The sequence below is a fragment of the Passer domesticus genome, chromosome 7, assembly GCF_036417665.1.
Source record: "Passer domesticus isolate bPasDom1 chromosome 7, bPasDom1.hap1, whole genome shotgun sequence".
Lineage (NCBI taxonomy): Eukaryota > Metazoa > Chordata > Aves > Passeriformes > Passeridae > Passer > Passer domesticus.
In genome coordinates, this window is record NC_087480.1 from 38,406,541 (window position 1) to 38,432,007 (window position 25,467).

The window sequence follows — 25,467 nt, forward strand, 5'->3', positions numbered from 1 at the left end:
CATAAATTCATTCTTCCTAGGAATGCCTTCCCTTGACACATTTTCCACATTCAAAACACCTATTCTAATGTCAGTGAGAAAACAGAAGAGTGAAAAGCATGGAGTGCCAGGACAAGGGAGAATGGCTCCCCACTACCAGAGGGGTAGGGTTAGGTGGGGTATTGGGAAGGAATTCCTGGCTGTGATAGTGGTGTGGGCCCTGGAATGGAATTCCCAGAGAGGCTGTGGCTGCCCCTGGATCCCTGGAAGTGTCCAAGGCAGGTTGGACAGGGCTTGGAGCAACCTGGGCTAGTGGAAGGTGCCCCATGGCAGGGGTGGCACTGGATGGGCTGTATGGTCCCTTCCAACCCAAAGCACCCTGAGATCCTGTGATTATGTGATGAGCAACACCAAGTCTGTTAAGCAGACTGGAAAAGGAGGAAAGCAAAGGTGGGGCTTGCATGTATTATTCCTAAGTGTCACAATACAGGGCAAGAGGAAACAGCCTCAAGTTGTGCTGGGGGTAGGGAGGTTAATTTGGATATTAGCACAAATCTCTTCATGGATAGGGTAGGCAGACAGTGGCACAGCTGCCCAGGGCAGTGGTGGGGTCCCCATCCCTGGAGGGATTTAGAAGCCACGTGGATGTAGCACTCGGGGACATGGGTCACTGGGGGAGCAGCAGGACTCAGCGCTCTCAGAAGTGTTCCCCACACTCCAGGAGTGGCAGTTCTGTGGCTGTGCACTCACCGTGGACCTGGAGGCTGTAGAGCAGCTCGGCCGTGCCCGCGGCGTTGGCAGCCAGGCACCTGTAGAGGCCGGAGTCGGCCACCTGCGCGGCCTCGATGCGCAGCACCTGTCCCCTGCCACCCAGCGCGCGCCCGTCCTTGGACCACGACACGGCTGCGGGGGAGGAACGGGGACAAATCACTGACAACCCCGACAAATGGGGCACCACAGAGCCCTCACACTGGCTACCTCAGCCTCCACGCACATGCCAACGTTTAACAGTCAACGGCAGCGTTAGTTGTGATTAAGAAGAACAAAATGTAACAAAATCAGGAAATAGGAAGATTTGCTGACTATGCCCCACAATTCAACAGCAAATTTGACACCATCATCCACACCCCTCATACATTTATGGAAAAGTGTTCTGAAATTGAGAAATTATCACACAAAGCAAATTATAAGAAATTCACCTATCTTATACCAAGGTAAAGAGTAGCTGTTTAAAACCACACAAAAATATGCAGGCATTCCTGCCCGTAGCAGAGGGATGGAAGGAGATGAGCTTTCAGGTTCTTTCCAACCCAAACCATCCAGGGAAACTATAAGAGCCCTATATAATACATTATAGATATATATAATAAAGGATAGACAGGGAATCTATCCAGAAATTCTATAACATGTATCAATTTTTTTTTTTACCTTTTACCTTAAATAATCACTACATTAAATTGAACTATCTGGGACAAATATTCAAAACATAAGCTACTAAATCAAACTGCAACTGGCAGATCAAAAAACTGAAAATAAAGAGCAGAAAACTTGGTGTTACTGCAGAAGAAAATTTTGTAAGAAGTTGACAACCAAGAAAATCTGTCGATTTTGCATCTCAGCCAAAAGATGGCACCATCCATCAGGAGAATGGGTCATTGAGGCTTTGCTGGCACCACTTCACTACTCAGATGAAATTACTGCTCATGGAAGGACTGTCTGTAATACACAAGGGGCTTTGGGGACAGACTCACACCCACTAAGTGCTCTGGCCTGACTGATAGATAAGACTTGCACACAGCTTCTCTCTTTTCCAGTGGGATGCTGTGCTCCTCACTTTCCTGACTCATGGTGTATCTTGACAATAGGATGTGCCATCACATCACACCAGGGGTGAACTAACTGTTCTTATTGCATAAATTCTCTGAAATCCATCACTTTAATTGTTGATAACTAAAATAACTGAAAATTTGGAGGATTAAAGGAGAAAAAATTTAAAAGGAGAGTAAATTAGACATAAAATTCTTATACTTTTATAACATTTTACTTCCTCAATATTTAAATTTTTAATAATGTAAGAATAAATTATTCTACAAAATAATATTTTGCTGTGAATTAATTCTTAAAAAGGCAGCAAATGAGAAGCTGGATTACATTTCACATCTGAAATGTAATAACACCTTTCATCTGAACATGTTGTTAAAATCAGCATGAGAATAATTTGCTATATTAGCTACAAGCTCTTGGTAACTATTCCCCCTGTTTTGCTCTACAATAATTAATACATCAAATTTCTCTCAATAATATGTCTTTTTATATCTTACCAGGTAACAAAACCCACACATTAAAAAAGTCCTAGACATGAGCACGTTTGACAGGCACACTCAATCCATGAAGTATTTCAGGTCTGCCTTACACTAACAAATACTGAACTGACAGGAGATAAAAGTGGATGTGCTTAAAGCTCATTCAGTAGAAATCAAGTAGCACTCTTGCCTGTGGACAGGGCATCACAAGGGAATAGATTATCCTTTTTCACTCATTTATCAGTGGGGATCACCGAATTCCTCAATCCTTCCTCCATGTCAGCCCATACATTGACATTTGCCATCACACAGTTTCTAGCTGGTTTAAAACCACACAATTAGCTCCACATTCAGCATATCCATCACTTTCCAAAGACACATGAAAGTGAAACCCTTGATGAGATGTTCCCCAAGGTGCACATGGATACCTGGCAGAGGGTTCCCAGATGCTCTGCATTCAAGATGGATTGGATTATTTACCACCACTGTTTCATTTAATATTTTTCCTGCATCTTCCAGACTGGGTGGTTCTGGGAAGAGACAAAAGCAGCAGGTTCTCATTAATTCAGCCACCCAGCTAGCAGAGCATCCAATCACAAAGTCATCTAGCCTCGGAGAAACTTTGGGCAATGAGTTGCACAAGCTTCAACTGCTGGGTGACCAAGGAATTTCTCCAGAAATTTAATCTCTGAAATGGGAATACTCTCTAATTATATAATCTCATGAATGGTAAGAGGAATAAAACATTATTTTTGCTAATTTTATTTTTTTTCTGGAAAAATGGAACTTAAAGTAGATTTGTAAGTAATGGGTACACAACACAAAACAGCCATTGTTTCTTGTGGCAAGCTCCTCTCGCTTCACCTGGTGATAATAAACTGAGTGGTGTGGACAGCTTTTACCTTCCTGAAGTTCCAAAATCTGAAACATGACAGAAATGCCAGATAATGACAGTTTGAACATGAAGACTGACAGCAAAGGAGAGTTTTATGAGCATGGGACTGACACTGAAGTTAGTTGTGATGAAATTATCACAGTCTGAATGTGGCTCCTCTTTCTAAGTCCAATCCACAGAGACTCTGCAACCTCTCCTCACTTCAGTTTAATGTTTTCCAGTTACTGGTTTGGTTTGGCAATAAAAGTCAACATAGTTAACATAGCCATACTCTGAAAATATTGCCACAGTCTATTCCTGCACCTCCTGAGGATTCCCACACCTCCTTTGAGGACTGGGTCACATCAGCAATGCACAACACTTCGTGACCACTTCTGAGCCAAATACATGTAAATCATGGTGAGAGCATTTATTAAATTCACATGTAAATGACAGCTTCTTGAGTCTCCCTGATTCTTTTCATACTGCTTTTAGCTGCAGAAGAAAATTCCTTTTAACAGGCTGAAAAATCCCCTCACAAGAATATGTTCCTTTCTCAGAAAAGTTATTCCTGTAAAAATTTCCAATTTCCCAGGGTCATGGGGAATACCAATATCCACAAAAAACTTGGATGAAATTAGTAATGCCAGTGGTGGTATATCACACATTGATTCAGAAACACAGAGTACCCTTCTGAGGGGTGGGTTAGAAGGAATGTGTTTGGCATTTTGGATACCTCCGAGCAGCAGAGGTACCTGGAAAGAAACTCATTCACTTCTATGTCCTTTGGTATTACAGGAGAGAGGCCAAACTCTACAAAAGCCAGTTTTTGCCCTCACTCCTTACTAACGGAGCGGGACAGAGAAAGAGAACTGAGAGGTGGATGTGCAGAGCCAGGAGAAAAGGCAGAGCAAGGCGAGCCCAGGTGCAAGAGCCGCGTGGCCAGCCCCGTTTGGCGCATTACCGTGCACGTGGAGCCGGGTGTGCTGCTGGGCCTCCCCCGCAGCGTTGGTGGCCACGCAGGTGTAGCGGGCGGCATCTCCGGGCAGGGCCTTGCCAAGCTGCAGGACACGGCCCGAGGCCTCCAGCTGTTCCCAAACACAGAGAGGAGCCGTGTGACACCACTGCCCCCAGCACTGACGCTCTGGGTGAGCGGACACGGCCGGGCTCATCCCCTCCCAACCCTGGCTCACAGAATGAAATCTCTGGGTCAAAGATTTCAGTGTCCCTCGGACAGCAGCATCAGGAGCTGTACAGGTGTGAGGAGACCTGGCTGGTGAGGTGCAGGCAGGCAGAGGTGACTGCAGGCAAGGTACCAAAAACTGCTCCAGCCATGGGAAATCAAAGCCACTGCAAGCACTGACCCCTGGAACATGCGAGCACTGGGGAGGGCTCTTCATGGAAAGGCACGATCTCATCAGGAGAAGGAATTACAGGTAGCTGATGCAGTGATCACAGAACATCTCAGCTAATCTCACCTCATAGGGATGAGTGGCTAGAGCCACCTCACAATCAGCAGACAAGCATTTGACCTTGAAGGGCTAAGTACAACTGGAAGGAGACAGATCCTGAATTTCCAGCCACAGATTCTCCTGACATGAGGCATCTAGTGGGATTCAGTCTACTGAGCACTGCTGTTACCTGAGACACCACCCTGATCAGGTAGAAAGCCCCTCACTCTGCAGGATGGCTCTTAAGCACTTTTGCATTACAGCGTGAGGGAAGTGAAAGGAAAAGAAGCACTAACACGTATAACTTACGGCAATTATCTTCCATGGTTTGGATCCCATAAAAGAATTATGCTTACTCTGATATTTCCCCTGGCTGTGTTTACTGGCTGTCCATCTTTTAACCAGGTTATGGAAGGGCTGGGGATGCCACTAGCTATGCACTGCAGCGTCACAGGTTTGTGGAGCACAACTGCTCTCTCAGAAGGCCCAGCCGATTTAATGGTTGGAGGAACTGCAAAAAAGCACCAGAAAAAAAAATGTTGCCTCATTTAAACATGTACATTTAAATATACAGAAGCAGTATCCCAGAGGTAAGTGCAGCTTTACTTCTACTTCCAGATCTAGTGGAAGGTGTCCCTGCCATGGCTGGTGTCCAACTCAAACCATTCTATGATTCTATTTCATCTAATCTCCTCTCCAGTTTTACAGCCTGCTAATGCAAATAAACATTTATAAAAAGTTTGAGCGCCTTCTTGCCAGCAATTTGAAACAAAAGCAGTCTGCTGCTTCCCGCCCACCTTGAGTAACCTACCGTGCACTGTAACATCAAACTCCTTTTCATGTTCTCCAGCCTTGTTTGAAGCCACACATTTATAGCGGCCGCTGTCTGACACTTGAGCTTGAGAGATTACAAGTTTCTGTCCATTTAATAAGACCTTGTGTCCAGCCTCCTCTCCAAGTGGCTGACCATCTTTGAACCACCTACCAAAAAGAACGTTCCATTTCAGTTGCCAATGAAAGTAAGATTAACAACCACCTTAAAATATGCACAATTCTATTAAACAGAATGCCTCAGTAACTCGGTTTGGATTTCTAGAGAAGTCTGGAAGTGTCAGGTTGTATTGCCCTTGTCTGAGTGCCATAAATTGAAGGGTTTATCACAAGGGAGTATTGGGGAACAGCCACTAAAGACAGTGGCTAAACGACACTAAAGTCAGAAAAGTTGACAGCAGATACCACAAGGGGCAGAGAGGAATCTCCAAAGCAAAAGCAATCATGGGTGGTAGAAGAAAGGGCACATTAAGTTGCATTAGCAAAGGACTTAAAAGTTTTCTCTGCTCTTGTTTTCTATCCTCATCTCCAGGACATGGATATTGGCACAACAAACCAAACTACTTTAAAATTAAATCCTGATGTTGCCAAGTGTGTGTCTGATGGTGCTATCAGTGGAGCCAGGAGTTTGTCCTTTACTCATTACCCACCACTGATTAACACAGATGGCTCATTAAGCTCACGTAACCAACCAGCAGATTTATTTGTGTTTTTCTACTGTCATACCAGTGCCCTTACGTGATAGCTGGTGATGGTGTCCCTCTTGCTGAACAATCCAGCTCCAAAGGGCTATGGAGTATCACAATGTTGCCCAAGAGCTCATCCCCACCTTCCACAAATGGTGGCACTGTAAGAGAGAAAAATCCACCAAGAGAAACATTTACACATTAGAAATATCAAACATGTCTCTCTCAAATTGCATTGTTAAACACACACTGATTCATTATGAACTACTGTTCCTTTCTGAAGGGAAACATCTGTCCAGTGACATTTTGTGGCTTCAAATCACTGCTCTCACTTTTTTTACTGTTCGTTGTTTGGTTGTGTTTTCCAGATTCTGTCAGAAGAACTTTGAGAAAGGATGGGAAGGGGGGGTGCTTTTGGCACCCTTTGTCAGTAAAACAAAGATGCAGAGGATCCTATTCCAGGTCCTCTTCACCCTGTCTCATCCTCTCTGGGAAGGAGAGGTGCAGCACTGCCACACAGCTCCTGCACTATCATGACCAGTGACATTTACCTGCAGAAGCAGAAGGGATGATCTACATCTGCATTCAGTATTATGTTCAAGTGACCAAAACCTAAAAATCAGTTCTTTACAGTTCTCTTCCATGTCAGGAGAAGGCCTCAAGACATTCAGAAGGGACTGCTGAGATGCAGACTGTGTAATGGATTCAAGGAATACAGAAGAAAAAGTGGGGTTTTTTTCAGTATAAGGTTCAAAACTTGCACAACACTACCAAGTGATATTTTTAATGGATTTCTGTGATTTTCTTCTCTGAAGACAAGTAAGAATTTTAGAGGTTGCTGAGAATATTTATCTACCACATGCACAAAAATCCTTCAAGAACTAACCTGAGAGTACAAGTCTTCAACTGTCCTGTAGCCCTGGACAGAAAAATTGTGCAGTGGTAGCTCAGCTAGATACAGAGCATGACTATCTCACCTTAATATATTAATACAAACGAAAACAAAACCATAGATAGAAATGTTCCATAAAACCTTAGATTTATGGGAACCCGATCAATCTGCAGCTCACACACCTAAGATTTCAACGTCATACTTGATTTCTTGTTCTCCAGCTATGCTTGTGGCCACACACCAGTACTGGCCCTGGTCAGCCTCAACAGCGTTCAGGATCTCCAGCTGCTTCCCCCCAGCCAGGACACGGAGCTTGTCACTTGCTTTCACAGGAACTCCATCTTTTAACCAGGTCAGGAGAGGGGGTGGATTGCCAGCAGCCTTACACTCCAACGTCAGGGAATTCCCAGCAACCACCTGCCTGCTCTGGGCTGTGTCAGCATCGCCCTCAATTACTGGAGGAACTGCAGAAAGAAAGAAATATATTGCAAGCCATTAATTCTGTAGCCAGAAAATGTATTAAGAGAAAATGGGTTTGTTCCACCCACTCTGGCTCCATCTGCCAACATGTCACGCACAATTTCATGTGAGAATTTGCTGCTGGGGCAAGGCAAGGCAGAGAAGTGAAATAATGTAGCTCAACATTGACCAGCTGTATAAAACAGAGGATATGAAGTACTTTGAGAGGGAAGAACTAGACAAGAAGGACTTAAAGGACTACACTAAATATCCCATCTAGAGTGGTTCTTTCAAGTAAGTATTGCTTAGCATGCAGATGCGAGATAGAGAATGAACATACATGGAAGAGAAGTAGCTGAATAGAAGAAAGCCCTGGTACCAAGCCCAGTGAAGGGAGGGCAGGGTTAGATGGGCTGCTGGGAAGGAATTGTTCTCTGTGAGGATGGGGAGGCCCTGGCACAGGGTGCCAAGAGAAGCTGTGGCTGCCCCGGATCCCAGGAAGTGTCCAAGGCCAGGCTGGATGGGGCATGGAGCAAATCTGGGCTAGTGGAAGGTGTCCCAGTCCATGAGGCAGAGGGTGGGACTGGATGGGCATTAAGGTCCCTTTCAACCCACACCATTTTATGATTCCATGAAGTCAAGAGCTGTTGGAGAGCCCCATAAAGCAGAGGGTCTAAATCTCCCTCTACACAGCCCTACCAACAGAGGCCAGAATTTAATCACAGCCACTGCCAGGCAGCAGAGCCTGAAGATCTCTTCCACAGCCCTTCTGCAGGAGCAGTAAGGCAGCCCAGGAGCCGTCCCTCACCGTAGACATCCACGTGGAAGAGCTTCTCTGCAGCCCCTGCAGCGCTGCTCACACGACACGAGTACTGGGCAGAGTCTGACACCTGTGCCCGTGGGATCTGCAGGAACTGCCCTCTGTCCACGTACAGAGCCTGGGGGCTGGAAATCAGGCGCTGCCCATCCTTGTACCAGGTGATGGTGGGCACAGGGATTCCCTTGGTTTCACATTCCAGATTTATCAGGTTGTTGAGGAGCACCGATACCTCTGTGGTAATGTTTCCTCCCTTAATACTAGGGGGAACTAGTCCAAAAGACAAAAAGAGCAACATTAAAGCCTTAGACTACAACAAAGTATGTGCAGATTCAAACAAAACATTAGAATGCTGTAAGAATAAAATATCTTCATCAGCCTTCCAACCCTTCCTGCTGTATTTTGTTTGGTTCTTTGCCCAGCAGAGCTCATCTACCACCTGTACAGTCCTTCAAGGCCCACAGGGTGGAAAGCATGAAGAGAACACAACAAAAGGGCCACCAGACTCCAACATGTGGCAGGTTAGGACAGCTGGGCCTCCATGACTCCTGCAATTCACTTGGGTAGCCTTCTTCCTTGTCTCCAAAGAAAGAACAATCCCTGGATGCCTTGGGAGGTGCATCCTCCCAGTATGGATCCTGCTATTGAAAATACCAAACACACCCAAGAGCCTCCACAATGGCAGTGGGAACTGCTCCATGCTCCAAACTTTTGAGGATGAAGTCAGTTACTTTGAGACTAAGTATGAGCTTAATAGTCTTGCTTTATGTTCCTATTTTTGAAGCTTTTTTGGCCCAAAGTCATTTCCCTTGCTCTCTAGGCAGCAGGACTCGGATTTTTCTAGCAAACAAGCTCTTGTGTAAATCAGCCAATATAAAGAGTCCGTAAATCTCTATAGAAGCAATAAAAACACAGTGCAATTGGCAATGACTAAATTTATGGCTGCTGAAAGGACCAGACACATCTGGCAGACACATTGACTCCTCTGCTGCCAAACATGCTCAGTACATCCACAGATTCCTCTGACTTCCACAGTGGTCATTGAAAACACCACTGCAGAAATGCAAAGTGTCCATGAATGGATGGATCCCCACCTGAGACAGGTCCTGCAGTTATCAAAACATAATGAAATATTTACTAATTAAACATTTTTTGTATCAAAACCCCCAAATCCAGTGAGTATGTTGAAACATACCCAGTTCAAAGGCGACTGCATTTCTCTATCAGAGATGAGGAATGGTTTTAATATGGTGTTTTGGGAAAATATCAAAGCCAAAGGCAGGGCTAAACAGCTAAAACAAAGTAAGAACTAGCAAGAATTAGCATTGAGGTTCCTCACTTACTCTGTGGGCTTCTGTCTACCTAGCCAGGACTAGTGAGAAATACAAAATTAAAGAAAAGTTACATTCTGCTGTCACAAATTCATCTTCCCTGAAGAACCTGAAATAAATCTACTCATCTGCAAGGACTTTATCTGTGGGAAAGTGGGGGAAGCTGTTTTATTCCTCTAATCTCAGAACAGCCACAATCCCCTGCAAGTCCTCCCAGCATTCTCTTTGTTCCTGATAGAAAAAGGTCTCACCAAGACTGGTATGCAGCCACATTGTTGTGCCTATGGGTGCTTTGTGCTTCACAAATGTCCCAGATGAGGGAAATAATGCACATTAAGTTCACAGAATCACACACAACATTCAGGAACAAATTCATAGCAAGGGAGGACTTGAGAGCTAACAGACTCAAATCCCTACCCTTCAAACTCCAGGCACAAGAATTCCTGAGTCCCGTGAAGTACAGGGTGTATCCTGGCACCAGGTTAAGAAAAATAAGACCAAATGTGTATTAAAATCAAAATCTTAATAATCTCCTCCCGAAGACAGATCAGAACAATTAAGACAATGTGACAATAAAATTCAGTTGAAACTAACAGCAGAATTTGAGAACATTCTTCAAGATTTTTTGCTTTCATTAATCAGAAAAAGAAGCATATAAACAACATTTCAAGGTGTTTTTCTAAGCCTGCAAAGACTACATCCATACTTAACTGCATATATACAAATACCTAAAAAGGTTGTTTTGTGAACACATGATTATTAACATAAATTTACACACAAATTTTGCAGCAGAGACTTAATTTGCATTTGCCTGAGTATCTCCATTCAAAAAGAAACCTTAAGAGTAAAACAAGAGGACCTTCAGGGATCAGGCACTCCATAAACTTACCGTGGACAACAAGCCTGACCTCCTTCACTTGTTTGCCAGCAGTGTTGGTGGCACTGCACTGGTAGCGACCCTTGTCAACCCTGCGAGCACTCTTGATGTGGAGAACTTGGTCTCTGTCCAGGAGCTCAACATTGGGATCACCCAAGAACAAGGGCCTGAAACAGAGACCATTTTGCTTCACAAAATTCTGCCCCCACCCTTTCAGCACTGATTTAAACTGACAGTAAGATGAAGAGGCCCTTTGGTGGCAATAATTGTACCATTCCAGAATGCCATTTAGCACTAAATTAATAGCTTTAGTCATAAGAGCCAACATGCAATGACAAGCTATTACGATTAACTCTACTCCTAACTTCTAAAAGAAATCAAGCCACAAAAGGTACTTCTCACACCTCCAGGATGCCAGCTCCAGAGCCAGAGTCACACACCTGACCTCAGCTCTTTTTCCTAATTTATTTAGTCATGCCAGGCCTTTGCTGATAACAAAATGTCAACTACTACACAGGAACAACACATCCATAACAAAGGGTATGGAATTGTCACAGCAGAGTATCTGAGTCCTGATCAATGCCTATACTGAACTACATTGTTCATTGCTCAGCTAGGTTTTCAGCTAATATTTAAGAATTCTTCTGCTGTGCTTACCTGGAAGATGAGATGAGGAATAGAAAACATGCAGACTATAAAAACAAATTTCAAACATATATATGTACATATAACCTTTCAAACCTTCAATGTATATATGCAGAACTGCACAAGGCACTAGCCAGCAAAACATCTGATATGAGTTCTGTCTACCACTGAAAAAAATCATCTCAGCTAAACAACAGCATTTTAACTAATAACGTGTGTAAAATAATCCAGGTAGAATAACCCACAGAATAAACTCAAATAAATGGTTCTGCTTATCTTGCTTCAGCCATCATCTCTCTCCAAAAACCCAGTATCTGCCCTGCAAGTGCCAATAATGGGTGAGTTCAGAAAGGAAAGTGGGATGTTAAGCTTTGATTAAAGAATTTACCACCTCACATCACCCCAAATTCTGTGACACTAAGTTAACATGAAGTAGCTAAACACTGCACCTCATTCCTCTCTGCTCTAGGGGAGGAAGAGCCTAACACAAACCACAAAAGCTGCAATATACTCACTTGCCATCCTTGAACCAGTGAATATCGGGAACAGGGAAGCCTTTGGCTCTGCATTCCAGATGGATTTCCTGGTTGAGGATGACTGCCACTTCACCAGGGGTATCGGCACCTATTATGCTCGGTGGAACTTTAAAAAGACAAACATTAAGGAAGGACTGGTATTTATCCTGGGAACCTGTGCCCTGGGACTGAAGGAAATGCAACAGTGGATCTTACTATTCCCTTGAAACAGCTTTAGTGTTCACCGCAGAAGGAATTCTGCAGATCACAACAGTGTGACAAGCACTCCCACACCTGCACTGGTGAACTGTACCAGGGAACACCCCTATGTCACACTGCACACCCCAAACACAAAACAAAGCACAAAAGCCCAGAAATCAAAAGCAATATTTTGTCTGTGTTACTACAAGAATGGCAAAGTTTAAGCACTCAGTGCTTCAGCAGCCAATAATTCGTGGGCAGTGAGTAGAAAAATCTATTTATAATGAGTTGAAATTTACTGGCTTCTTAAATACCAACTGTTTTTCCAATCATGTACTAAAACCCAAATCAAACAAAAACCAACCCCAAAGCCATGGAACTAACCAAGTATATGGAGGTTAAACAGCTTCTCAGAACTTCCTGCTACATTTATGGCTTTGCATGAATACTGTCCAGCGTCCTCAGTAGTAGCTTTCAGGAGCTTCAGTATCTTCCCATTGTGCAAAATCTGGAGAGCACTGCTTTCCACAACCTTAGAGGAACCCGAGACATTAGCCTTATGTGATCCAAGCTACAGCAGCCAAATATCACAGCTGGATTTTTATAAGAAAATGGTAGTTTTAGTGGAAGGATAATCTGTTTCCCCTTTCAGTTTCAGCACTAATCTCCTGCCCTGCTGCAATGTGTTCAATATGGTTTGTAGCTCAGCCTAGGGCAGCGAGTGGGGAAACTCCAACCAGCAGCAATGGGCAGTCCCAGGAGTGCATAAAGGGATCTGTCCTCATGTTAAACTACAACTTATCAGCTACAAGTGGAAACACAGGACTCAAGGATAATCCTGAGGAATTCAATTCAACACAAAAAGTTCTTATTTCTCCATCTATAGAATGAAAAAAATGGCAATACTGGTCCCATCTGCATGGATTGGCATCTACCATACTGGAGGAATGCCAAGTTCAATTCCTAAGGGAATACTGAAAATAAAGAGTTTACATTTGACTTACAGAATTAATGGATGAGCCATATTTAACTGCCTTTTTGTGGGGGTGTTCTTAGAGCACTTAAATATACATAAAGACCTGGTTTTTATTTTGAATGAATTCTCATGCCAAGCCCTCAGAAGTCCACAGTTAGATTAATCCAACATACCTGGATATCATCCTTATACCACGAGATGACTGGAAAGGGGTTACCAGTTACTTCACAGAAGAGACTTACAGGGTGATAAACAACCACAGATGTATTTGTCACCTTATCTTGGTCTCTAATTTCAGGAGGAACTGCAAAAAAGCTCAACATTAGAATTTAAGTCTTCCTATTCCAGTGCTTTCCCCTTTCCTCCTTTCCATCCCAGTCAAGGACCACTATAAATCAAAATTTCTCAAATCCTTCTCATTCCCTTCCCAATATTTCCATTTGTCTTTAGGCTCTGGACATATCTCCCTGAGTCCTCTCTTCTCTTTGTCAAAAAGAGTCTTCTCCTGCTCAATAACAGACTCCCAGGGAAATTCACCCAAGCACCATCAACATTTTAAGAGAATAATCTTAAAATTAATCTGAAATTTCATCTTGAAATCTAGTGTTATTTGTTTAGCATATGAAGGAAGCCTATTCCAGAGTCATCCTTCCTCTTCACTGGTACAATCATGCCCAAGAACTCCATCATATCATGTGCCCCACTAGGAATTCAGAGAGATGATAATCCACAACTTAATGCCTTAACTTGTGGATTAGAAAGTTCAACCCCACTGAGGAGCTCTGCAGGTATGAGATGCTGCTCCTCCCAAAACAAGGATATAATCCTGCTCAGGCATTACAACTAACCATCACGGGAAGTGAACAAGGCTGGAATAAAAGTAGTTTGTAGGGTTTCTATTTCCTCACTAGGATTTTGGAAGAGGAAGAATATCAGCAAATGGAAAATCTCCTAGTCTATGTTCACTGTGATAACTCTTCTCTCATTGGAAATGCAGATCTAGCCCTCAATCTGTAACTTCTACAGTACAAAGCTTCATTTGTTATTCACATTAAAACTTTCAAGTAAAACTGGAGTTTCTATCAACAAGATCCTTGAGCAAAACAAGGATGGTTTGTGCACAAAACCACAGAGAACAGAAAAAGCAGAGAAACTAAAAACTATAGAGAGCGTCAGAAAAATAGGAAGTACTCAGATTTTATAATTTAACAGCACAAGGGCAGATTTGGGCCATGCAATTTGCAAGAAGAAAACAGAAGATACTTTTCCAAGGCAGCGCCCCAAGGGCTGTGTGTATTATTTACCATGGACTTTCAGGCTGTATCTCCTCTGTGCGCTCCCAGCCTCGTTGGCTGCCACGCAGACATAGTCCCCACTGTGTGAGGGTGTGAGGGCAGCTATGACCAGCAGGGTCCCATCCTCCAGCACCGAGAGCCCCGGCTCAGCCCCGGTCAGCTCCCGCCCATTCCGCAGCCATTTGATGGCAGGCTTGGGAATACCTGCAAGGAAAAGGGGAAACGGCCACAAACACTTCACTCAGCTCAGAACAAGATTGATTCAAACAACTCCTGCTGCTTGCTGGAAGTCTTGCTGGAAGGACAGCACACAGGGAGGCCAGGAGCTTCCAGGAGGAAGCCCCAGCTGTTACAAGATGATTTTAACATTAAAAATCTTCATCCTAAACACTGTAAAATCCTTGTTGGCTAGCAATGACTTTCCACAGGACTTCCACACACAGTGGTGATTTAAATCACTGTTAGTTTGAATTTTTCCATACAAAGCATACATGGAAAATACTGTGTGGACTGGACATTTTTACGGCAGCATTGTAATGTGCAATGGTCAGCAGATAAAGATCCTTTTGTCACCAAGACACTCACCTTTTGCAGGGCATGGGAATGCAATGTGCTGGTTGGCCACTCTTTCTTGAAAAGGGCTATTGAATGGAGGATCTGGGTCCTCAATAGTGGGAGGCTCTGAAAGAAAATTAGACCCAAAAAACTGCTTGATCTCTGCTCCAAATAAAAAAATACAGTTGGACAATACATAGCACTAAGCCTCTCATTCACACAAGGCCACATTCCAATAGCCCTCTTTACATTGACTGGAATGGGTACTGCACAAGTTGTTTCCATTTCAGTGGGAATATTTAGGAAGTAAGCAGTACAAAGAGGCTTTCAAACTTGACAGAAAATAGTTCTCCTTAAATCTTGCTAAATTTATTTTGAAGGCAATGTTTCAGCATACTCTGAAAAATATTATTTTAACTGTTTTTTTCCCCACACCACATATTTTAGTGCTACTGCCATCCTTTGTTCTCAAGTCCCATTTTAAATGCCTGCGCAGACTGAGATGATATGAAGCATATTTTTTATAATTAAATAAAGTTACTGAGAGTTCTTTGTTGTCTGTAGGAAGCGTTTCTCAGCATCTCTAATCCAAAAGGATCAGAATGTTGCCTTTAGACTTTTGCAAAGAAGAAACAATTCCTGCTCAGCTTAAGTCAGTCATGCTCCATTGACATCTGTCAGCCCTCAGGTGAGGAGTTGTGCTACATATTTAAATTGGCACATTGACCACTTACCCTTTTACCATTTCAACATCATTTTCTAATTTAAATAGAAAGAGAATGTGTGCACACTTCTTTTTTTATTTCTGCAACCTCTCCAAACACTAGTTGCTCGTTCTAACTCTCTTCAATTACCATCAGAACACAACATCTAAACCAGATGTGGCTTTTGCATCACGTAACAGTGGGTGAGAGAAATCCCTGCCCTGCAAGGCCCCAACCCCACACCACTGGCAGGGGACCCTGTCAGCCCGGGCCAGGGCAGGATCACAGCCCCAAACGAGTACCTTGCACGTGCACTGTGACCTCTGCCGTGTCACTGCCAGCACTGTTGGTGGCCACACAGGTGTAGATGCCAGCATCAGAGATCTGGACACTGCTGATGCCCAGAGCTCCATCCAGGCTCTGCAGGAACTTCCCCCCATCTGTGGGCACAGCACTTGTGCCTCGGAACCAAGAGACCGACGGGGCAGGGATGCCCTGGGCACTGCAGGGAAGCTCCACCCGCTGCCCAGCCTGCACTTTCAGAACTCGAGGCCCACGCTGGATCCTTGGAGGAACTGAGGAAGACAATTTCAGTCCACAGATATGTTAAGGAAACAACGGACAAGATCATTTTTCAGGCTGGGAGAGCTGGGGGTGTTTCGCCTGGTGAAGAGAGGGTTCCAGGGAGACCATAGAGCACCTTCCAGTGCCTAAGGGGGCTCCAGGAGAGCTGGAGGGGGACTGGGGACAAGGGATGGAGGGATGGGACAAGGGGGAACTATTTTAAACTAAGAGAGGGGAAATTCAGACCAGGTATAAGAAAGAAATTTTTTATGGTGAGGGTGGTGAGGCATTGGCACAGGGTGCCCAGAGAAGCTGTGGCTGCCCCTGGATCCCTGGAAGGGTCCAAGGCCAGGCTGGACAGGGCTTGGGACACGCTGAGATAGTGGGAGGTGGATGGCCTTGTAAGTCTCTTTCAACTCAAACCATTATATGATCCTATGAAATTCTTTTCTATTTTTATAATTTTAGAAAATGTTTCTTATTTACTGAAATCAAATGCTCTCAGGTGACTACAAGAGCAGCCCTGCATGTTCTCTGCACAGAATAGGATGGGAGACACCCTGGTGCTGAATTTATTTGAACAAGCCACACTGCACAACTCCCATGAGCACTGCCATATTCTGAGCACACTGCAAGAGCTGTGGGTACTGGCTCCTCATAACACAAAACAATTCAAAAGCTTTTATGACAGAGTTAATCACATTTTCCTTTTGGAATTTTAATTTCCTTTCCCTAATCCCTGATCTTTGTACATTTCCAAACACAAGTTCAGACAAGGGAGATAAAATATGACTGGAAGTGATTTTGCTGGTCCTACAGAATAATATAAATCCATCGTAAGTGTTTTGCCCCAGTATTTTTTTTCCCTAAGGATCACTGGCAATAAAAAGACTTTAAAAAATGCCTGAAACAATAACAAGTGACATTTTTCCAGACTTGACATTGTGTGAGTGTTTCTTAAGAGACAGTGGTTGGGCCCCACTGTGGGGAGAGCAGGAAAGAGAGAAAGCAGCAAATGAGATAAAGCAGAGAGAGTGGAACACAGGTCCTGGCTGGAGCCACTGGGCATCTTTAAACACATCTATGTATTTGTAGGTGTTTATACGATATTTACTTTCCACAAAATCACTAACTCACATATGAAGATAATTGTGACAACAATTACGATCTGAAAGAACAACAGTTGAGAGGATTTAATGTCAATTAGGAAAAAACTTTGGAAACCTCTTAAAGATGCTCAGTTCCATGTGGAAACTTGCAGATGATGAACCCTGGAGTTCCAACTCACCATGTACACTGAGCTTCACTGACTGAGTCACGTTCCCAGCAATGTTTGTGGCGACACAGACATACATTCCACTGTCTGAGACTTGGGTCTCGCTGATCTTCATTGACCCTGAGGGGAGGAAAGTGTGTCTGGAAAAAGAAGAAGCAGATAAACCGTATAAATATGTATGGAAAGGTGAATGACCTCTCCTTACACACTGCTAGAGCTAAAATAACACCACTCTGACCATATTATGCAACTATGACTTATATTTACTCCTTTTTTTTTGCTAACTCTTTATGGAGCCCCTATATTCAGAATACACAGAAAATATCTAAAATTTAAGATCCAAATGACAAAATTTGATTCTAGCTGTTTATAGAACTTATTAAAATGTGATAGAAGCAGAGAACTTGAGCTCTTCACCTTCTTGTTAAAATTTTTTGTTCAGCTCAGGTCAGCAGGGTCAGAAAGTTAAAACTTTTATTACTGCTCCATCCTGGCAAAAAAGTGATGTTACATTGATTCAAGATGGAAGACAGGATTTTGATTCAAAACTGCCAGTTCTGGTGTTTATAGGAATTGCCATTATTCCCCAGCAAATAACTAACTACACAACGTTAAGTTCTCCCACAGTTCTGATCACAGATCTGTAACACCAGAAGCTACTTTGGCAAGCTAAGCAAAAATCTTCTGTAAGAGTCAAACGTAATAGAGACAGGGAAAATAAGTGAGGAGGAAAGAAAAAATGACAGGATTGATGAGAAGAAATTCAAGCCTGGCACTCAAGGTAACATCCAGAATTGGTGGATCATCAGTCTTCCTTTCTGTGGCACTAATTAGGACAACGTTATCATAAGGACATAAATGGCAAATTTGGGGACTGCAATGGCTGGAGAGATGAATGAAAGGAAAGTGAAATGTATTTTCTCCAGTGTAAAATCTGTCTGATATTACAATTCCTCCTCTATTGTCTGTATCTTTCCAAATTTTTGGACACTTTTTTAATAAACCCAAAAGACAGATTTCTGAGGCAACTTCTCCTCCTTGATTTTGTCCAGTAATTACATTTGCTTTCTGATAAAAGCTCCTTCATATCTGATTTCCCTCTCCCTTTGTTTACTGTTCACATTTCTAACAAGGTCTTTGGGTGGTCTCAAACAGTTCTGTTTGGACTAATCTGACTTTTTCTGACATCTGTAAACAATTTTATCGAATGGGCTGAGCTGGACTTCTGTTCCTCTGGACAACTTGGATCTTACCACAACAGCCATGAGCAAGTACCCTAATTTATCAGTGTCTCCTGAGGTAAAACGAGGACAAGTAAGAGACGAAGAATGCGGATTTGTTAGTGCATGCAACACGCTCACAGGTCATAGCAGAAAATCCCTCATGGATTACTGACAACAAGCCAAATCCCTGCACACGACCCTCCTTCAGCAGACACAATGCCAAAAGATCTGCCGAGGCTGTCACAGGCTCCCTGGAACACCTCCAAGGTGCAGGTTTGGCCACAAGAGAAAGAGACTCTCCAATACAACTCCTCAGCTCAGACACTGGCGGATTCCATCCATGGGATCACTGGGAGACACCAGCAAGCACAGTGTGCATGTGGCCAGCCTTGCCATTCCCTGTTTTATGGACACATCTGGTGCCTGGCCCTTCTGAGGGACCCTGAGGAGCAGAAAGCAGCCCCACAGCTAGTGACTCTACCTGGAACTCCAATGTGGAGCATCCAGGGAATAGTTACAGACTCATCTCCCCTCTTGTTCTATGCAACATTAAATAATAAGGGAGAACTCCAACACTGTCCAACACAGCCCACAGCTCTTCATTCTCTAAGGCTGTCAGCTCAACATTTTACAAGTATTTAACTCTGCTTTCACATGTTCAACAGTCTCTGGTGAGTTTTTGGATCCAAAACACAGCACACAACAGGCCCTTGTCAGCACACCCAAACATTTATCATCATCATCTGTATCCTACTGGCAGCCTAGGCTTCATGTAAATCACAGACAGTGGTCCCCTTAGCATAAATGTGAAGTACATAAGAAAAGAAACACAGTTTTTAAACAATTGTAACATGCACAGATGATGTGGGTCTCTGGGCACCACCACAGTACAAACACCCAGGATCTTTCCTCCTGGACCCCTGAGATTGGATATAAGCACATGCTGGAATGGGAGCTGTGCAACCATGCACAGGCTCAGCAGGCTTGGGAAAGAGTTTCAAGACCCAGTACAACAGGTCAGGTAAGACAAAGTAACACCTTCTGAGCAATCCTGAGGCAGTCAGAAATCACAGACCCTTCCAAAATCCTTAAAGTTTAGAGGCAATTCCAGTTTTCATTAGTTTTTCATCAAACATTGTTACCTTGGAGAGAATGGAGATATGAGCTGCATTTCTTTGGCCCAGGTAATTATGGGGGGTGGCAAGCTCCTCACTTCACATGGAAGTGTGACATCTTCCCCTGCATTTACTGAGACCTCTATGGGTTTATCATGTGCATTTCCCTGCTGGTCTCCAGGCCTGGACACTCTAGGTTTCACTAAAACATGGAACACGTTAAGAAGCTGCAATGAATATACATATTTGTACAAATGTAACACCATAAAACATCTCTTTTTTATCAGGTATAAAACATTACAATCGTGTTTTAATGACCTGTCTACAATTGGGGTAAATCACTGCCATGCTGATGTACTGTGTATGTAGCTCAGACACTGGCTGATGCCCACATGGAACACCACAAATACCAGAAAGCCTGGACTATCCATCCAAAAAGATGGACACAACAAATGGCTGTAATTCCTGCATGTGCTGAGCTCTGTATTGCATATGTAGTTCACAACCATTCCCTGAACTGTTACACAACAGTCCCAGTAACTCCAAGCCATAAAAGCCTTGCAAAGCACACCTACACCTGAACCAAATTTTAATAACATTGGACTGATGATGACAGGAAGGCTTGGGACTGGTGGGATTAAAGGATCTTCATTCTTCTCTCAGCAGGAAATTCTACTCCTGTACAGATGCTTCCTATCCACTTCCATAAAGCTGAAATTATGCTCAGCCCAAGGTCTGTGAACTCGAGGTAAGAAGGATAAGGAGGCTTTAAGGTAATTATAATGGCTGAGGGACAGCCCTTTTGGGATCAGCCATGTATAAAACTGCCTGGTTTGGGGATCCAAAAGCACTAACTAGAGAAGAGTTCCCATGCCATGTGTTCTGGGTGTGTCTATCTCCCAATACACTGGTGGCAGGGGCACTGCAGCTGAGCTGAGGTGACACCCACCATAGACAGTCAGCTGCACCTTCCTGGTGGCATAGCCAGCAGCATTGGTGGCAGTGCACACGTACTCCCCACTCTCTTCTCCCCCTGGGGACACCACAAACAGGCTTCCATCCGACCCTGCCGAGAACCTCACGTTGCTGGGAAGGATTACCTCTCCTTTCTGTGGAAAGAAAAATAATAAAAGTCCACACTGCCTGGATTTTACAAAGTAAAGCAAATTACAATTATTTAATTCAATAAAAGCTGCTTTTATTTTTTCGAGGCTGAGATGGACAAAATATCTTATATTAGCTAAGAAACTTGTTCCTAAAATTCCATGTACACAAACTAATTAACTTCAATTAACTTTTCACAGTTCTTGAGTATCACTTTCTAAGCAGTAACAAGAACAGAAGCACAGGGATTCCTATGCAGAAAACTTACTACGTTTTATAGACCCAAAGTCTTAAAAGAAAATTTAAAAAATAATAGTAAGAATAATAATCAAGATTTCAACTGAGTTAATTATGACATTGATTTCTGATATGAAAATGAATCTTGTATACATTACACAAACTTGTTCTTGGTCAGCTGCCTCCTCCTTGTCTGTAGTTGAATAAGTGATAAAAAAATAAAAATAAATCCTCCCATGTTCTCCTCCCTACCAAACCCACAGGTTTTTTTTAACAGTTAACCATGTTCTGTTCCTTCTTTGAAACAAAGCTGTTCCCAAGGTCCCAATCAGTTACATCTGCACAACTTCTGAGACACAGAAGTGCCTTCACACCCTATCATGTGAGCTGTAATATACCCCAAATAACTGTTACTACCAGAAATTATCCTGTTCAAGGAGGAAGAAACCCTAAAACTGGCTTTAAGACAAATTCCCTCAAAGGTTGAGGTCCTCCTTGTGCACATCTTGTCAAGGCCAGGACTAAAATTTATGGGTTAACACCACAATGCCATTATTAAATACACTTTTCCTCAGAGAAAAAAGTCAGAGCTCCACAAGAAAAATGAACTCCCAGTCTGTGGCAGGCTGCCTAAACTCAAATTATCAACTCACAACAGGAACAGGAACAATTTCTAAAGTGTAAAACCCATAAAGATACAGCGATAACCTAAGCCCTGCCAAAGAATGGAACACTGAGCTGTGGCAGGACCACAGCCAAAAGTTCTGCTCTAAGAAACAAAAGCAGCTCTGAACAAACAGAGATTTCCAGGTCCCCCACAAGTGCAGTTTTCGGCCACATTCTTCGAATATAGTTGTTTTTATGACAACTAATTTACGTGTTCAGCCCATTTTTCAGCATGAACAGCTCAAAGGTGAGGGGTTACCTTGGACCAGACAATGGATGGCTTGGGAACTCCACTTGCTTTGCAGGGCAGTGTCACTGGGATTCCTTCGATGGTGCTGAATATCTGCTGTCCGTGCTGAATGACAGGCACAACTACAAACACATGCAAATATTAAAGACATGCAGAACACATTTCAACATGGCACAACTACTAAACAAAATCCTTATATTCAATTACTACTTCCTACAGGCAAGCAGGGTTTGGGACCTCTTGGTCTCTTCTCCAACCCTAACATAGACAAGGAGCCACTTTCCAGCTTTTCAGGACAGAATAAATCCCTGTTCACTACAGAGTCTGCCAGCCATAGGTTCATCACTGCATTATGTACACACAGTTTTAAACTAACTGCACGTATTTCACTGACTGAAATGATTTCAGAAAGGCTTTGTCACATTATCCTCTGATAACATTTTAGGCTTTGCTTCTCAAAATCAGTAACAGGAAGACAACAAAAACCTGAATTCCCTCATTTTAGTTGAGCTGCCTTTGAATTAACAGAAAAATAAGGTAAGATTTAAGGGTACAATACCAAAACCTAGGTATTTCTAAACATATACCAAGATATTCCTTTTTGTTCTCAAGCTCTGAAATATTCAAAAAACTAGTGTTGACATGGAAGATCTTATGAGTACTTGCCTGCACTAAAAATTTATAGTCATTATTTATATAAAAGGAGGTTTCGGCATCTTCAGTGAAGCTCAAAATAAAACTCCCATGATTAATTTAACATGTGAGAAAATTTAACATGTGAGAAACCATGAAGCGATTGTCGCCTCACAGAGTTAACACAAATATGCTCAGCTGAAATACAGATGGGTTACCAAAATGCTAACACTTTGTCTTGCTGTCAGTGCAGTCTTTGGTATGTTTTAATGAAACAGGAAAAATAAGGGGGAGGAGAATGAGGATGAGACCAAAAACAACAAACAAGTTATGACTTTTAACAAACTCATAATTCATTTTCTTTCATTCTAATTCTCCCATGAGCTGTGCTTCCTTACACCAGTTATGAAACATTCAGACAGCACTCCTCATGGTTTTCCAGTAAACTCCCACTTGCACGTGTTTGTTAATTAAACCAGATAAAGACTGCACAGCCCAGCCTTTGAATGAGGATCTTTTGTGAACGCAAAATATTTGATTTTACTAGAAAAACAGCCTCGATCACTCATCTCCTCCCTGCGCAGCAGACCCAATCTCCCCTGTGTTACTTTACAAAGCAGCCTCACGACAGCAGAGGAAATGTGGGAAGCTGTGGGTGCAGTGAAGCAGTGAGAGCTGCTGTGGTCGGCGCTGCCCCTGCTCGCCCGGGCTGGCAGGGCAGGCCTGTTGCTCACCGAAGACGTGGACAGTGGTGGTGCTGTTGCTGGTGCCCGCCACGCTGCTGGCCATGCAGGTGTAATCCCCCCCATCCTGCAGCCGAACCCGCTCCAGGTGCAGGCTGCCGTCGCTGCGCACGCTCACATAGGGATTGGGAACCAGCTGCCAAAGGAGAGATGGAACCTTTCACTGGGGAACACTCCCTGATAATGTGCACCCTGGGATGCAGGGTGGCTCTGCTTAGCTATGTCATGTGGTTAAAAATTATGTGTTCCTGCAGAATTTTACTAGAGCTTTTCCTACTTTCCATTTTTAATACAAAACTAATTTTACTTAAGAGTTTCAGTAACACCTCATATTTACTCTTGGAGTGAGAGTAAGAACTGCAAGAGACACCCTGCTCTCCCACAGCATATCCTGTGCTGCCACTCCCGCTTTTAATGAAGCAAACCCAAATTTAGCTCAATTACTTCACTGTATTTTTATTGGTTATTCCAGTAATTGATAAGTGCATTTACTTCTTCCACAAGCAGACTATTTTCCTTTACAGTTATCAAAACCTTCTAACTTCCATATCCATCAAACAGATTGGCTCTGAAGCAAACCATTGTGAAAGAGAATTGTAACTTTCACCAAGGAGTAACCCTTGAAGAGTTATATATCCTACAGCAACATCAAACACCCTGAGCTTGGCAGCATAGCCCTCCCTCATAAAGAGTTGTTAGAAAGCAAATCTGTTCCAGTCACACTCAGAAGCAGCTGAATTCTGCTCTAAAAATATAACTTACTCCAACACTTTCCTTGGAGCACAGCATTTCCCAGCAGTTTACAATGACAGGAAACCAGCACTACTAGAGAGAGGAATTAGCAACTCAACAAGGAGGATCCTGCCAGTATTTCTCACAGAGCTGTACAGCTTGTGCTCCTTGCACAGCCTAAGGAAAAGCCAATGATTCTCAAAGACACCAAAACTGAGCAGGAAACCTGAACAGCAGTCAGGTAGTACCAGGTTCTGCTTTGTGACAATACATTAGGCATCTTGCTACAATATTTTGATTCCAGTTGTGCAGAAAGGTTTTAGGGAGAAATTAGGAACAAAGATAAAAAGCAGCTTCATAGGGTAAAGTCAGAAATTTTAGTATTTTAGTATTAAAGAACAGAAGTTTCATTCACACAACCAACCCAGGTGTGGTGTCTACAGCACATTTCTAGAATCTCTAGGTGGTTTGGGTGGGAAGGGACCATGAAGATCACCTAGCTGTGTCTGCAGGAGGTATAAACTGGCAATGGTATGCTCCCAAAAGGGAAAGAAAACACTCATTCATGCTCTGAGTACCACCAGGAAAAGAGGATATGGAACATGGATACTGGTATTTACCTCAGCCCATCAGCAACAGGAAAAGGCAAGGTGTTAGAACACCCTAAATCTACAGAAATTTTCTGGTAACCTTATTTTTAAAAACCCTCTTTTGTCATTCTAGTAGGTAAATTCCACTAGCATTCCCATATTCAGAGTCCAAGGCTGAAGTTCATGAGCCAAAAAAAATGGATAAAACTCCTTCGAAAGCAAGCAAAATAGAAGATAAAAGGATAACTCACAAATACTTTGGTTCCAAGTTCTTTTCTAGACCTTCACATCCCCCCCTGCCATCTCATATTCCCTCATCTGTACATCAGGGTCAGAAATTTCCTGGCACGGGCAGTGATCACATTAACTTTTGTAAATTAAACCAGGCTGTTATCATGCCTTGAGATGGCAGTTGTAGCTTTCCTCTGCCAATAAATCTCACAGGAAACAAAGTAGTCTTACCACCACATTGTTTTTAATCCACCTCCTCTCTGGAATGGGGTTCCCAGCAAGCAAAACACAAGGCAAAGTGAGCTGCTGGCCCTCAATGACATTGGCTGTGGCTGGGCTCGCTCCAATCAGAGGAGTGACTTGAACAAAAAGGAAGAACGAGAAGAAATTACTAGGAATTCTTATATATTCATGTAAAATATTAAATTAAATTAGTATTAAATTGAAGACATGAAAAAAGAGAAACAAATGTAGGGGTGGGGGTAGCACAGGAGAGATGGGAAGCTGGGGACATACACCAACAGCAATCCTTAGTCTAAGGAATGGGAGCAAATGGAAGATGCTGTTCAGCTGAAACTGGATCCAAACAAGGGTTTCCCCTGGCACCAAGTTGATTTATCATTTTTCCTTACTTAGGCAAAATACCGAAGAGCAGAAGTAGTGGGTTTGGAGGGGAACAAAAGGTTGTAATTTCCACTGGGCATAAAATTGT

General features: G+C 43.1%; 1 protein-coding gene across 1 annotated transcript in view; it reads right to left on the reverse strand.

The window, feature by feature from the left end:
• The window catches only part of HMCN1 (hemicentin 1), a 164,368-nt gene that overhangs the window by 71,887 nt on the left and 67,014 nt on the right, over positions 1-25,467 (reverse strand). Inside the window, exons 18-38 of the mRNA XM_064427772.1 lie at positions 24,987-25,114; positions 23,194-23,338; positions 21,836-21,948; positions 20,519-20,678; positions 19,597-19,771; positions 17,244-17,371; positions 15,694-15,966; positions 14,718-14,813; positions 14,142-14,336; positions 13,011-13,141; positions 12,246-12,393; positions 11,661-11,787; positions 10,513-10,667; positions 8,284-8,562; positions 7,199-7,480; positions 6,177-6,285; positions 5,419-5,588; positions 4,964-5,118; positions 4,121-4,244; positions 2,711-2,812; positions 730-882 (exon numbers count right to left, since the gene is read on the reverse strand). Coding sequence (XP_064283842.1) covers positions 730-882; positions 2,711-2,812; positions 4,121-4,244; positions 4,964-5,118; positions 5,419-5,588; positions 6,177-6,285; positions 7,199-7,480; positions 8,284-8,562; positions 10,513-10,667; positions 11,661-11,787; positions 12,246-12,393; positions 13,011-13,141; positions 14,142-14,336; positions 14,718-14,813; positions 15,694-15,966; positions 17,244-17,371; positions 19,597-19,771; positions 20,519-20,678; positions 21,836-21,948; positions 23,194-23,338; positions 24,987-25,114 — 3,348 coding nt within the window. The remainder of the gene's footprint in view (positions 1-729; positions 883-2,710; positions 2,813-4,120; positions 4,245-4,963; positions 5,119-5,418; positions 5,589-6,176; positions 6,286-7,198; positions 7,481-8,283; positions 8,563-10,512; positions 10,668-11,660; positions 11,788-12,245; positions 12,394-13,010; positions 13,142-14,141; positions 14,337-14,717; positions 14,814-15,693; positions 15,967-17,243; positions 17,372-19,596; positions 19,772-20,518; positions 20,679-21,835; positions 21,949-23,193; positions 23,339-24,986; positions 25,115-25,467) is intronic.